The sequence below is a fragment of the Hetaerina americana genome, unplaced genomic scaffold (assembly GCF_022747635.1).
Source record: "Hetaerina americana unplaced genomic scaffold, ioHetAmer1.1.p SCAF_8, whole genome shotgun sequence".
Classification (NCBI taxonomy): domain Eukaryota; kingdom Metazoa; phylum Arthropoda; class Insecta; order Odonata; family Calopterygidae; genus Hetaerina; species Hetaerina americana.
This window is the reverse complement of record NW_027287427.1, coordinates 4175322-4191707: the sequence shown is the minus strand read 5'-3', so window position 1 is coordinate 4191707 and position 16386 is coordinate 4175322. Positions and strand designations below refer to the sequence as shown.

The 16386-nt window shown below is 38.7% G+C and overlaps 1 protein-coding gene across 1 annotated transcript in view; it reads left to right on the top strand.

The window, feature by feature from the left end:
• The window catches only part of Glg1 (golgi glycoprotein 1), a 51242-nt gene extending 46585 nt beyond the window's left edge, over positions 1 to 4657 (top strand). Inside the window, exon 18 of the mRNA XM_071597038.1 lies at positions 4286 to 4657. Within this exon, the coding sequence (XP_071453139.1) occupies positions 4286 to 4456 (171 nt within the window). The 3' untranslated portion in view covers positions 4457 to 4657. The remainder of the gene's footprint in view (positions 1 to 4285) is intronic.
• Positions 4658 to 16386: the final 11729 nt, after the last annotated feature.

Here is a 16386-nt window from a genome sequence, read left to right as displayed (position 1 = left end):
TGTCTGTTCTTGAGGTACATGAGTCATTCAAATAGTCCTTACGAAAATATAAAAAACAAAATGATTTTTAATGTATAACTGTAGACATAGATATGCACACTGCTACATTCCAGAGACAAAGGAATTGTCGTAACAGTAGGTTTCAGACAAATGATAAATGCAAAGTAATATTTCACTGGTATAGTGAAGAAATCAAGAAAATATTTTCTTGCATCAAGGCAATGAAAGCCTGCATAATTGTGATGGTGGAAATTTTGAAATTAAAGTTGTACTTACACACAGGAGTATTCACCTGGTTTTGCCCTCCCCCCCCCCCCCTAGAGGCTATGTGGGCTGATTCGTAGTATCTGTGAGGAAGGAATCTGGCCGGAAGACTTTGTGAGATAAGTTTTAGTTCCTATTCCGAAAAAGGTAAAGGCTACTTCATATGAGGACTACAGAACAATAAGTTTGACATCTCACGCAGCTTAAGTTCTTCTCAGGATCATCAACAAAAGTATGGAGAGTAGGGCAAATGATTACTTAGAAGATGATCTGTTTGGGTTTAGGAAGGGTAGAGATATGCTTGATGCCATTGCAGTAATGAGATTATTAATCAAGAGGAATATAGAATACAATCAGGACATATTTGCCAATTTTGTTGATTTCAAAAAGGCATTTGATGATGTGATTTGGGAAAAACTAATGAGTATATTGAAGAAAATAGGAATAGATTGGAGGGACAGGAGGCTAATCCGCAACCTGTACATGTCTCAGACTGCTCAGGTGCGGGTGGGAAACGGGGGGGGTCAGGATGGGCAGTGTTAGGAAGGGGTGTAAGGCAGGGTTGCCCATTATCACCGCTGCTGTTCAACCTGTATGCAGAGGAAATGATCAAAGAGGCATGGGAAGAACTGGAGGTAGGAATGAAAGTGGGTGGGGAATTCGTAAAATCAGTTAGATTCGCTGATGACCAAGCTTTAGTTTGTCAGTCTGCCAAGGGGTTGCAAGCATTGCTAAATGAATTGGAAACGCAGTGCAATAGATATGGGTTGAGAATCAATATTAATAAAAGAAATGTTATGCAATTTCCAGAATGAAAAAGGCTAAGCTAAACATTAAAATAGGAGGGCAAAAACTAGAGCAGGTAGAACAGTTAACGCATCTCGGAAGTATTTTGGACCGACATGGTCAAAGTAGTAGGGACGTAAGTAGAAGAGTTGCACTGGGCAAAGTGGCTTTCATAAGGAGGAGGGAGTTGATGACAGGGACGTTGAGTAAGGATATTAATAAAAGACTTGTTAAAACTTTGATATGGAGCGTAGCTATGTACGGCGTGAAAACGTGGTCATTGAAGCAGGAGGATAGACGTAGATTGGAGGCTTTTGAAATGTGGCTGTGGAGAAGGATGGAGAAGGTGTAATTGACCAAGAAAAAAAGAAATGAGGAAGTACTTGGTATGGTGGGCGAAGAAAGGGGTTTTTTGGGAGAAATCCTAAGGAGGCAGGAAAAATGGATGAAGGGGGTATTGACCGGCAGTGGGATTTTGAAGACTGTAATAGAGGGGAGAATGTTAGGCAAACGAGGAAAGGGAAGGAACAGGATAGGGATGTTAGACGGGAGGAAGGAAGCACTCAGAGATGAAGAGGGACCTGATGTAGAGTAGGAGGTTGTGTTTTGCTAGGAGTCACAAAATATTTATTTGGTAGTTGTATCCATGCAAAACCTTCCATAACCAGTAGGTGTGTTTCCTGTGAATTTATGGGTAATGCTACGGCATTGTTGATCCATTTACAAGATTGTAGTGTTAAGGAAATTTTTGATTGAATATGATCTGCAGTTATCTAGTATTTACAATTCACATGAAATGGGGCTGCTCTGGAGGATTTTGCTAAGGGATACACTGACTTATGAAAGTAAATCCAAGGTACCTGGACCTGTAATTCTCAGAGAAAGCGTTTTCTGCAAAACAGAAAGGAATATTTTAGAAGATGAGAAGTTCTTGTTTGAATGTTGCTCTTAGAGAAAACGAAAGATAACATGGGAGTAATGTCATTTTGTTAGGGTTAGTTTTGGCGATTACTAGTTTCATACCTGGAGCATGTTGCCTCATTCACCATAGGTCATACGTCATGCCTTTAAATACTTTGAGAATGTAACTAATTATAACAGAGGAGTTGAAATTTGGATGTCTGTAAATATATTATATAAAAATGTCAATGTCTTATAGGTTATTGTATATTGCCATATCACAGTTATATTTATTCTACAATATTATGTTTTTATTGTTAATATGACAATAATAAAATGCATATGGAAAAATTTCATTGGCACTCCAAGAATAATGTGGATATAGCAAACATATGCTTAACCTTTGATACAAGTTAGTTAGCCATGAGGACATTTTTTATCTCCCACTGATGTACTTGTCTTTTGCCCTGATTAGGGACCTACTTGTGCTGGCTAAGTTGTCGTGTACCCCTTCCACTTCAATTTACTTTCTGAATATCGTGCTCCTATCCTCTCTTTATTTTTTCTGTGGTTCTTTTTAAATGGAATGCTAGGTAATGAAATGATATTTCGTAGTTCATAATAAACGTAGAACAGAGAAATAAAAAGTGATTATTATTTTATATTGTGAAGTATTTAGTTAAATACTTTATTTTTTATAAAGATATTAATCTTATGAACTACAGCTGTAATAATAATAATATTAAATAATATCAAAAAAGAAAATAACATATACGAGGTCTGTTCAAAAAGTATTGCAACTTTTGTGATTATTCAAAAATTATTTATTTATTCATGAATATCTATTTTGTCCCCTCCAAAGTAATCCCCATTAGATATTTTACACTCATGACAATTAATGGTTTCTGGCATAACTTTATGGAACCGATTCATTATAAATAAATGAAAGGACTAATCCTGACTTTACCCCTCCCAAACCTTCCTGATTATCTCCACCCCACCCCGGCCCTGGCTGTATATATAAGAAGGGCTGCAAATGTAGATAGCTCACCTGATGATGAAGTTTTACTTCGAAACCCGGGTCGTGTGAATAAATCGTTTTCGTGTGGAACTACAAAGTTAGTCCTTTCATTTATTTACTCATGACAATGTTTTTTCCAATCCTCAAAGCACTTCAAAAAATAATTTTTTGTGATTTTGTTCATCTCCTCCTTCGATGCAGTTTTTATCTCATCTATTGTAGTTGTATTGTTGTCCTTTCACGGGCCTCTTCAGTTTTGGGAATAAGGAAAAGTCACTGGGGGCCAGATCTGGGGAATACGGTGGCTGCAGCATCATTAGTGTCTTGTTTTTGGCCAAAAATTCATGCCTAAGCAATGATATGTGAGCAGGGGCATTTTGATGGTGCAAAAGCCGATTTTTGTTCTTCCACAATTCCAGGCATTTGTGGCAGATTGCTTTGCGCATATTGCGCATAAATTGTAGTTAGTATTTGTTATTTACCATTCTACCCTGTGGCAAGAACTCATGATGCACCATGCCCCTACAATCGAAGAAAACTGTAAGCAAAAATTTCGCATTCAACCGAGATTGGTGCACTTTTTCCGGTCTTGGCTCGTGCTGTAGCTTCCATTGGGATGATTGAGCTCCTCCTCCTTGAGGTCCTCAGCAACTTCTCTAACAATTCAACGGTTGGCCAATACTATTTTCTTGACTTCATCAATTATTTCATCTGTTGTTGACATGCTCTTTCACATCTTCTCGGCGCTCTAAGAACATTATGTACCACCGATAAACGTTGCTTTGGTCCAAGGTAACTTCTCCATTCGGAATGCTTCTGCCATACACTTAATTTCGTTTTCCTCACAAAATTTTATACAGATTCCTTGATCCATTTTTTGAAACAGGCAAAAATCGAAGACAAGCCAAAACACATCCAGACAAAACAGCTATCAACAATTAACTAAACATTCAAAATGGCTGAACTTTTCGGCAAAAGTGAGAGACATGAGTACCAACATAACGAACAAAAAATCGAAAATCAAATTCACGTAGCCCGTGAAGATTCAAAACTTGTGGTACTTTTTGAGCAGACCTCGTACATCAAGCTTCCAGTGCATAATTATTTTTTTTTTGTTGAATTCTTCATTTTTGTTTCATCTCCATTGATTGAAGATGGAGAGAAAGTATTTTATGTATCTAGATTTGATAGACCTGATTTTATTAATGATATTGTTGTTGCAACTTGATAAATTTGTGTTGATTTGGAAAGAACTAGTCTCATGAAAATAAAAGCTGGTGCAACAAAAATTCTGATTTTCTTTTCTTCTTGCAGATTATTGGCTACCCTCCTGAAACAGTGGGTGAACTGTACTCGCAAGTGTTCCACTCCCCATCTCGGAAGTACTTCCTGCTTGTTGGATTGTCATGCGTTGGTCTCTTTTTCATCCTGGGGCTGTTTTGTGGACGTGCATCTCGAAGGAATATTGTCCTGAGGAAGATATAGTGCTTCCAATGACGGGATGATATTAATGACATTTCACCACAGGAATTCGAAGGCGTGCCAAGCAAAGCTGTCTTGGCTGTGTGTTTTTGCCCTTCTAAGAGATGACATTTCATCCACTGTGCCATATTAGTTATTTTTATGTATGAGACTGTTGCTTGTACACTGTGTTCGCAGGCATGAATACATATTTCAATATCGCAAGGGGATGAAACTTTCGGGAAAATTGTTTACCATTTAACTGTTGGCCAAATGATTTCCCAATTTTGATTTATGCTGTGAGAGGTAGGATATTTTAATTTTGACTAATTTGAAGGTGACACCCCCAAAGTTTCTGTTTTTAAAAGGAACTGAGCAAGCTTAGGGCTGCAGTCCTAATTCCTAAGTCAGAATTTCCGGAATATTCTGAATTAAAAATTGACCTAGAAATATCATGAGGAAGAACATGTTTTGTGGTCATGGTGATCCTGTATGGTATATAAGTGATTCTCAGAAGGGGATTTCTTTGCTTGATTTGTCTTTCAGCTATGAAAAGATTTATTACCACTGTCATCGTGTGCTTTTCTTTTGAGAATATTATCTATCTCTGTTTTAAGGGTTCTGATAGTCGGTGATAATACTTCCATTCACTAATAATTCAAAAAAAGATCGTACACAGTTGGACATGACTGCCATTCAGGCAAGCCTATTGTGGATTAAGGAATAATACAGCTAGTACTTCATCTTGAATATGTGCCCCTTAACAGAAATCAGTAGATGTGCATAGAAGGACATTTTCGCTGACTTCTTAGAAAAAAGTCATATCATCGATGGCCAAGGTCATCATTGTATATCAAAGTGCATATAGTTGTTGTGGGAATTAGTCTTCCAACGGGCAACACAAACTTTGCTGTCAAGATGCAGTAGTTTGAAGCTGTAACTTATCCGTAGATTTCTACCATGATCTAATTACAGGTATTGGCATTGGAAAAAAACCTTAACAACAGTACCTCTAATAATCTGTTCAAGTAGGAGGATAAAAAAAAGTATAGCCGACTGGTGCCAAAATAAAATGAGTGTATTATTTTTACTTCTGGTCACTTTTGATAAATTTCAACCGGTATTCTCCATGCTAACTCAAATGTTCTCTATATATTTTAAATTGTGGGCATGAGGTTTTGTTTGTGAGCCTGGAGTATTCATTTTCTTCCTAAGGTGGTTGCTTCAACGGGCCAAACACATTCTCATGTATTTGGGAGCACTCGGGGAATCCATTCAAGGTGAGAAGGGTAATGATGCAACTAATATTGTCATCCAACAGTTCTAAGGGCGTACACTCCTTTACTCTGCTTGGCACTCTAATCATCAGGGCACGGATGGTCCATGGTGACCATGCAAAGGGGTTCAGCAATCCCTCTGTTGCCCCCGCCCTATTGCATTCATGTAATTACGCACTGTATCTAATTCAAGTAGATTGAGTCGCATGTCAGGAGTCATCACAATTCACTTACCTCAAAGAACCCATTTCATTGAGGAAAAAACTTGGAACTCCATTATTTATGATTCTATTAGAATTACAGTGCTGTTTGAAATTTGGCTTATTTGTGCTCATTTTCTGAACTAGCTTGTGTCCTTGTGCTACAAGATAGCATGTTTGTTTCAATATTCAGTGCAGGAACTGAGATATTTGATACTGATTGCACTGAGAAGAGCTCAGGCATGGGTTTATCGTTTTAATCTTACGACAGGAGGGACGTGTTTAGAGAATAATCACTCAGCTTTGATTACAAAGTGGTTTAGAGTGCTAAGTAGTTGTTACTGTTACCACATTCTCTATTATTGCCACAGAAATAATCTGAGTCTGACCTCCTCCAGGGTGATAATTCAACTTAATCTCAGAATGTGTCAGGTTGAGGATGGATTACTCCTGATGCAGCAAACCATTAAATATTTATGATTTGCCAATGTTGACTTACGATACTATGTAGGAATGCAGCAATTTGTGGGATCATAAAGTTGCTTGCATTCTTCCCTTTCCTTAAGTCATGTAAAATATTCTGATGCTAAGGAAGGACTAGGCATGCATAACTTGGCTTGATGAGGGTAGAAAAAGAAACTTTGCGCTTCCAGATGAAGATTTAATGCTTCACATGGCCATTGTTTCGATGCTGCCCATCGCATTCTTGTGATGATGGGCAGCATCAAAACCATGGTTGTGTGGAGTATTAAATCTTAAAATGGAAGTGCAAAGTTTCTTTTTCTACCCAGGAATTCCTCAAAGTTAAGCCTAAAACTGTTATGTTTATAACTCGACTTGTTAAAAAGCTGGGAGTGGAAGGCTTTGAGGATGAAAACTCAAATATAATCTTTGCATCACATTTTCAAATTATGATTTGAATGTGCTGATTTATACTGTGCTGCACACGTTTCACAGGGTTGCAATGTTGCTTGCTTAGTGCTTGATGTCATTGTAGGCGGAGTGAGCATTGTTTTTGTTTCATTTTCCCTAATAATGGATCTCCTCAGATGACTTCTTGTCTTAGGCATGTAAAATTGATGTATTTTTCGAATTTCAGGTGTTCATTTCCTATTAAACAACTAAAAAAAATTAATTTTAATTGGCTCTCTCTAAAATTAATCGATTTACACCTGGTGAAGACATATTAGTGATTGCGATATACATGTGATACCGCAGTAGGCCTAGCTTCATGAGCCCTTTAATTTCATATACTAATCTTCAATTATAATTCTTGGACCTTATCTTCTTCCTTTTACTGACTGGGCCATGTGCCAATTTAATTTCCTCCAAAGTTCCTTCATCTCTTCCTGGTCTCATTTTTATTATTGCTTTGGATCAACTAGGGTCTGTTCGTTTCAATCTCTCTCCTGTGTACCCATGCACAGCTAGTGGCAGTGTTCTTTTGTTTCCATGACATTTTCTCTAGTTTGCTTTGTCTCTTCAATGCTTCTTAATTTCCATTCCACTGTTGTTTTTAGTAGACCTAGTATTTTCCCCGTGTCTTTGTGGTATTTCTGACATTTCCAAATGATGGTTCAATGCTAGCTGTTCTGATTTCATTACTGTATTATAATGTCTTATTTTGCATTATTGGTTTTTCAATTTCTGTTGTAAATGTCTTTATTGATACCATGCAGTTTATGCATTTTATGAATTCTTTCCTCGGTAACATTTTTCTAAGTGTTTTATTTCTCCTTGATATTTTTTTTAGTTTATCCTCCATTTTGCCAATCTCCTTCATAAAAAATTTTGGAAGCATTTTTACTGTTCAAGATAAATTTACTTTTCTCTCTTGAAGTTATTAAACAACCTAACTTGATGTGTGTCTCCTCATAGAGATAAACTTGTAATGCAACATTTGTTCTGTCTTCCCAATGCTATTGGTGAGAGTTTGTATTCCTTTTATTTTTCCATCCAAATTTTCAGGAGAGACAATTAAAAGGGACACGTTAATCATCAGCTTATCTTACAACTGTTTATGTTGAAAAATTTTGATATTTTACCAATACATTTTCTTTTGAGGTGTTGTCAGTAAGACTTTCATTTATTAAATTTTCTCATATAGATTTAACACCTAACTCTTCAATTATATGTAAGGTTTACCTGTCAACAGAATTAAATGGTTTCTAAAAATCCACTAATGTCACAACTGTTTTAGAGTTCAGTAACCTGTGATGTATTTATTATTTCAGATTGAATATCTATTTGGAGTAATATATGCCCTTTCTAAAACCACCTCATTGCCATCCACTGTTTTTCCTGCTCATTTAAACAAAATAGTTTGAATATTTCATAGGCAATTGATAAAAGGGAAATTCCGTAGTTGTTGGCCTCCTGTTGGTCCTTTCTTGTGTAATTAATGTTAATAAGGCCAGATATAATTTCACATCAAGTATATCCTCGCCTTATGCCCCCGGGAACTGGCTCACTCGGCAGCGTGCTAGCAGATCCCTTGCTTAGGGCTTTTGTCTTCTCCCAGTAAAGCCACTCAGTGGATTGTGCGAGGCCTCTCCAACAAATACACGAACTGAGGCCATAAACACATTATTTTGCAAAATTTAGTCTGCATCGATTTTGTCCCCTTCAAAGGACTCTCCATTCGTTGCTATGTATATATTCATTGCTTCTTATTCCATCTTCCTTTCCACTTTTTAAAGCACCCCTTGGAAGTCTTCGGCATTTAGGCTTCTTAGTTTTCTCGTCGTTTCTTGCTTTATTGTGCCTTCCACATCTTCCTACTGATGTCCCCTCATCACATTTTTGCATTTTGGAAATAGAAAAAAGTCGCAGGGGGCAAGATCTGGCAGATAAAGAGGATTATCAAGGATGGTGATTGAATTTTTTTGTCAGGCTCTGACGAGCAATCAATGCTGAATGTGCAGGTGCATTGTCATGGCGAAGGATCCATCCATCATGTTCAGTTAAAATAGTGTGCACCTTTGATTTTCTTAAAATCAGTTCATCAAATATCATTCGGTCAGTATTTCGACGCTCGGTAAGGACAAGGGACCGCACACGATCAATGTTGTCGTCAACACTCCGGTCTTGCATCATCCGTGGCATCTTGTCGGCCATCTTTAAAACGCTTAATCCACTTGAAAACGGATGTTTTCCTCCGAGCATTATCACTGTAAACAGCTGTCAACATTTCAGTAATTTATTGATCACTTTTACCGCACTTCACCAAAACTTGATGTTGATTCTTTGCTCCATGATTTCGTCAATTTCCATTTTCAACGAACAGTAAAAACAAGAACAACATAAACTAACATAACTGGCACCATACGCACAGATCGATGTTTCGCCAAGCCTAGACAGCTCATTGGGTCTCAGGCAACTAGCGCCGCTATTGGGTGGGGCTATAGTCCGCGTCATGGCCGCCAGATTGCACCAGTTCGCGTATTTATTGCACAGACCACGCACGTGCTCATTTTGCCATGGCCAACTTTATCACAGGCCCCATCCAAGGTGGGCCACTAATTGTTGGTGCAGTTGTAGTTGATTTGTGTTGAACCAACTGCATACCAAAAGGTTAACCCAGTATACAGGCATCTGTCATTGAATGCCTGACACTGTTACCACTTATGCCATGTGGAGGATAGTGGTATACATTTTGATACCCATGTTATTATTATTTTTAGGAGAAACTACCCACGCACACCACTCTCATTTGTATGCAAGATTAAATAAGGTAACTGATCAATGAAGAATATGTAACCATAAGTAATCAGTGATAAATGTTAATGGTACTTTACCAAAATGGGCTTTAAGTTGTACTAATAGTTCAGTTTATTGAGCTTAAACTATATTATTTCTAAAAAAAAAGCATGAGTTAGTTATATTTTTTGTGGACCTGTAAATCACCAACTCTTAGAAGTACTGCATGGAGACCACGGCAGTCAGCATATCTGTGGATTTTGCTTTACATAAATGTTTAAGTGTCATTAGTTTTTTCATTCATCCGCATTAGTCTTTCAATCCCCGGGTTGGTTTGCTGTAGTCTTCCCTATTCAGTATTAATTCCCTCGCCCTCTGATAGCTTCTCTGTGTTACATCCTCCGCAATTTATTCGAAGTGCTTGCCTCTTGGGCTTCCTCATGGGTTTAGAATATGTCAGCAAATCATAATAATCTTTCCTGAAAAATACTGGAACAAGTTATTCCTGTCAAATTCTGTAGTTACATTTTTCATCATATTTATCTGGTTTAAACAGCATATGCTTAGAAGTATTGAGTGAATTTAGTTACATGCACTGGAAGCATTTTTATGTCAACATTGAAAGTTCCAATTTGACAAAATGGGGGCTGATATTGAGGCTCTAAAATTTGAGTTGGAAACTCTCAAGCACAGTTTAGTGGCTGATCAGAAACTAGCAACAAAGAAAAAACACATTTGTGGCTGTAGTCAAGTCCGACTCTAAACGAGAGGACACTGAAACTCAAACACCAAATGCCAGAAGTCAATGAGAGTTCGCGAATCCTGCTGGGTATAAAATAAAAACTAGTAAGTGCGATCATGACAGCGCCAATTAAATTCTCACAAGAGAAAGTGATCCATTATCTGGCACTACGAATCATAATGCTGATAACACCACGGCCATTGATGAGCTTGTGGTGGTCCACAATAAGAGAGTACTTGGTATTTTTCTGAAGTTAAGCCCAAGGCTTTGAGGATATGCAAGTGATTATAAAGCTCCGCTCATATTTCAAAAGAAAGCGGTTTGAGTTATAATCAGATCTGGCCATCATGATCACTGTCGTCCACTAAGGCTAAGAGTGATGATAGTCTTAATCATATAAATTTAACAACGCTTAATTCATGTAAAAGATAATGTAAATAACTATGTTTTAAGAGGCAATACACACACAGCCATACTTAAAATCTTAGTAAGGCTTTTGACTGCGTTAATCATTCAATATTACCAACAAAGCTACAATATTACGGTATTAAGGGAGTTGCACTGAAACTAATGAAGTCATATTTGGATGAACCAATCAGTTGAACTTTATGGCTGTTGATCTACAGCTCTTAAAGTAAAATGTGGCATACCACAGGGCTCTGTGCTTGGCCCAGTACTTTTCATCATCACGATTAATGATTTGCCCTGTTATATGAAACCTATATGTTTTATATGCTGATGACACTACATCAGTGCAAAAATGTCAACATCCAGAAGATTCTAATGTACGATCTAATGCTAACCAAAGACAGGCTAAGGAATGGTTTGATGTTAATCATTTACATTTAATTCTAACAAAACAGCAAATTGTGTGCAGTCTTAAATCAAAAATAACTGATGTTGAAACTGCTAAAATATTAGGAATTTAAATTGATTCAAAACTTCCCTGGGAGACTCACATCAATCAGACCTGTAATAAACTGAGTAAAGCTGTTTTTATATTAAGAAAGCTCAACTTTCTCATTTCAAATGAGTATCGTTTAACATTTTCACCATGCCTTCTTTCAATGGGGTCATTCCCCACATTTAACAAATTTTGCTACTACACAAGAGAGCTATCCGCTCTCTTGCCAATATACCACCATATGATGCCTGCAAACCTTTTTTTATAAGTTATGGAATCATGACTGTATTTAGTTTATATATCTTTAAGGCTCTGATTCATGTGAAAGTTAATCTAGCAACTTACCAATTAAGATCTCACATCCATAACTACTACACAAGACATTAATCAAATCTAAATACCACTTATTGTAGATTGTCATCAAATTACAACACATTTCATAATGTGAATATACGACTGCATAACTATCTGCCTACTCAGTTGAAGTATGACGGTATCCAGAGTTTCAAGAATAGGGTATATATACCTGGTTACTTGCACACCCACTCATTGGATGCTTTACTAATTGGATGAATTCTTTTATGACAATCTTCATCTCATTTAAGAACTTAAGTAATTTTTTTTTTTAAGGTTATCTACCGGTTAAAGTAGATTTTTCGATGGACACAACTACCAAACAAATATTTTGTGACTACTAACAAAACACAACCCTAAATTCTACTCTACACCAGGTCCCTCTTCATCTCCGAGTACTTTCTTCCTCCCTTCATCCCGTCAAACATCCCTATCCTCTTCCTTCCCTTTCCTCTTTTACCCAACATTCTACCCTCTATCACAGTCTTCAACATCCCACTGCCGGTCAACACCCCCTTCATCCACTTTTCCTGCCTCCACAGGATCTCTCCAACAAACCCCTCTCTTCGCCCACCATACCAAGTACTTCCTCATTTGTTTTCTTCTCTGTCCATTTCACCTTCTCCATTCTTCTCCACACCCACATTTCAAAAGCCTCCAGTCTACGTCTATCCTCCTGCTTCAATGACCACGTTTCCGCGCCGTACATAGCTACGCTCCATATCAAAGTTTTTACGAGTCTTTTCTTAACATCCTTACTCAAAGTCCCCGTCATCAACTCCCTCCTCCTCGTGAAAGCCTCTTTGCCTAGCGCAATTCTTCTCCTTACGTCCCTACTACTTTGACCGTGTTGGTCCAAAACACTACCGAGATACGTAAACTGTTCTACCTGCTCTAGTTTTTGCCCTCCTATTTTAATGTTAAGCTTGCCCTTTTTCTTTCTAGAAAATCGCATAACCTTTGTTTTATTAATGTTGATTCTCATCCCATACCTGTCGCACTGAATTTCCAATTCACTCAGCAATGCTTGCAGCCCCTTGGCTGACTGACAAACTAAAGCTTGGTCATCAGCAAACCTAACTGATTTTACGAATTCCCCGCCCACTTTCATTCCTACCTCTAGTTCTTCCCATGCCTCTTTGATCATTTCCTCTGCATACAGGTTGAACAGCAACGGTGATAATGGGCAACCCTGCCTTACACCCCTTCCTAACACTGCCCATCCTGACTCCCCGTTTCCCACCCGCACCTGAGCAGTCTGAGACATGTACAGGTTGCGGATTAGCCTCCTTTCCCTCCAATCTATTCCTATTTTCTGCAATATACTCATTAGTTTTTCCCAATTCACTCTATCAAACGCTTTTTCGAAATCTACGAAACAGGCAAATACCTCCTGGTTGTGTTCTATATTCCTCTCGATTAATAACCTCATTACTGCAATGGCATCACGCGTACCTCTCCCCTTCCTAAACCCAAACTGATCATCCCCTAAGTAATCATTTGCCCTACTCTCTATCCGTTTGTTTATGATCCTGAGAACAACTTTAGCTGCGTGGGATATCAAACTAATTGTCCTATAGTCCTCACATGACGTGGCCTTTACCTTTTTCGGAATCGGAACTAAAACTGCTCTCACAAAGTCTTCCGGCCAGATTCCCTCCTCATAAATGCTACGGATCAGCCCATATAGCCTCTTCCTCCCACATTTTCCTAAGCATTTTAAAAGTTCCACGGGAATGTTATCTACCCCCATGGCCTTATTTAGTTTCATCTCCCTTAATGCCCTTTTTATCTCATTGTCTAGTATGCCTGGACCTAAGCTGTCTTCCTCTACGTCATTTTCTTTTTCAATGTCTAACTGTGTTGGTCTGAGTTCTTTACTATACAGTTCTTCTATATACTCCTTCCATCTCTCTTGGATCTTTCCTGCGTCAACTATTACCTTACCCGCCTTATCTCTAACTATTAGCATAGCTCTTCCTTTCTTACTTCCCGATAACGATTTAACTTTGCTGTACAGCGCACCGATTTCGCCCTTCCTCTGGAGACTTTCCATATCCTCGCACTGCGTCTTCCACCATGCGTCTTTTGCCTTATTTGTTGCCCGCCTCAATTTATTGTTCAATTCTTTGTACTTCATTTTGCCTAATTCTGTATTTATATTCTTCCATTTTCGCCGCTCATCCATCTTTGTAATCATCTCATCCGTGATCCATGGTTTCCTAGTCCTTTTAGCGTTAACGGTTCCAATAGTGTCTTTTGCGGCTTTAGACAACCCTTTTTTGATCATTTCCCATTCTTCTTCGATAGTAATAAGCCCTTTACCATCCTCCATTATTTTCTCTACCGCCTGTTTGTATTCCTTCCTTTTCAACCCATTTAATGCTTCTACATTCCATTTTCTAACTCGCCGCCCCTGCCTTATCTTTTTGAAACGTACGCTACATTTCATAACAACTAAATTGTGGTCTGAGTCCGCATCCGCTCCCGGAAAGCTGTGGGAATTTATCACACTATTCCTAAACCTGTGTCTAACCAGGATATAATCTAGCTGATATCTTCCTGTGTCACCTGGCATTTTCCATGTATACCTGCGTCTTTTGTGGTGTCTAAACCAAGTGTTGGTGATGACTAACCCCTGTCTCCTGCAGAACTCAACTGCTTTCTCCCCGCGGTCATTCCTCGTGCCTAAACCGTAGTCGCCCACCTCATCACCATCTCTTCCTTCGCCTACCGTCGCATTCATATCCCCCATCACTATCAAATGTTTCCCTGCTGGAACACACGCGATCATGTCCTCTAACTGATCGTATATCTTATCGACCTCTTCTTCCTTATGGTTGCTCGGTGGCATGTATACCTGAATAATAACTAAGTTCGTCGGTTCTGCTTTTATCTCCACTAGTAGTATTCTATCCGTTACCTGCTCTATGTTGACTACGCTTCTTCCTACCTCTTCATTTAATACTATGGCAACCCCTCGTTGGCTCTCGTCCCCACCGCTGTATATTATTCTATACTTATCACTCCAGTAATCCCCGCTATCTTTCCATCTCACCTCGCATAGACCTAAAATATCTATATTTCCCCTTTCCATCTCTCGCTTAACATTCTCCAATTTCCCTGTCCTCATCATTGTCCTAACATTCCACGTTCCTATTCTAACTAATTTTGTGTTCTTCTCCTGCGTCTTCTGTCCTGCTGCTGCTGGTTTTCCCTTGCAAGGGTTTCGTGGGATGACGCCCGCGGAAGCCTTGCCTCCCCCGCTGCCGGGCACGACACACGGCCGATTGGGCCGAGCCCCGTAATGGCCAGGACTCAAATTATCTCTATTGTCCATCATATTTTTCTAGGGAATGATAATTGAGGTGGTTTCCCGTTGCCTTCCTCAATAGTGTTTTTAACGTGACACCATCACTTACTGGCCGCCCCACTGGGGTCAGACGCCATTGCAGCCGCCTCACTGAGGAACAGACGCTGCGTGGACTACCTTTCGTCTGGCTCCTAACCTTCGACCTATCTGGCATGGGTGACCCTACCAGGAGCAATAATTATTACTCCCGCCAGCACAGCTCTAGGGGTCATCGGAACGCACAAGCCCTTCCACCACGTCAAGGTTGTAGTCCGGGGAGGGGCTTAAGTAAATATGTTATAATATTTATATTGGCATTTAATATGGTTGTACCATTTTTCCAAATAAATTAAGTATTATTACTAAAAGGTCAAGACAAACTAGTTAAATAGTGCATAAATGTTATTGAGGTTGACTTCAAACCCCTTGTATTCTTAAAATGAATGTTTTGAACCAGACTTCCCAAAAGAGATATTATAATTCATCCATTCCATTATGTTTGCACCTCAAGTTAGGTCCAATCCATCTAGTTCTTCTTTACCGCATAGCTCTCTCTATGGCCCATTCCTCTTCTGCTATTATATAACGATCATATTGTCGCTTCTCCTTTACTTATAGATAGTGACACTGTACGTACGGCCACACCTAGTATAACACATGAATGTGAGAGTGAGTTATGTCATATGATGCCATAATGTTGATCCCCTTCCCTTTTATTATAGCGCTGTTGAAGTCTACGGGATGTTACAATGCATGTGTAGACTTTTGGATGTTCAGGTTGATAGGAGCAAACTGTAAGAAATGGTTGATGATTTGGAACATTCCATAAAAATAGGAATCAACCACAAGGTTGGTTTGGTTGGTGATGCTAGAGTTCACCCAGTACTGAGCCCATGGTGCATCAAATAATCACCAATACCATTAAGAAAAATGACACAATTTTGTTTAAATGTTGACTTAAAGACTGCAGAAAAATACTTTCACAATGGGCATATACATTAAGTGTTTTTGCTAAAATCACAGTAAATTGGATAATGAAAATAGCACTTTTGCCATATACATTCTTGTAACCAAGGAAAGGTATGATATACATTCTTACTTAAACATATACCTGAATAACTGCAAACAACTGTCACATGCCCCTCTAATTAAATGATCTGCCAGGAACTGTATAGTTGCCAATCCTGCTCATACATCATTTCTACTTTTCAATCATTTTAACCTTAAACCAAGTAGTTCTAATGACTATAATAATAATAGTCCCGCCCACATAGCATCAAGTCTCTCTTCTTATATCCATGTCTGGAAAAAGAACCAGGAAGAGCAGCAAATCAAGTGTCTCATACAAACTGCAGACCTGGAGAAGGTGCAGCCCAAGTTCTGAGATAAAAATCTGCCATCGTTGCATTGAAGAACCACAGCTTTT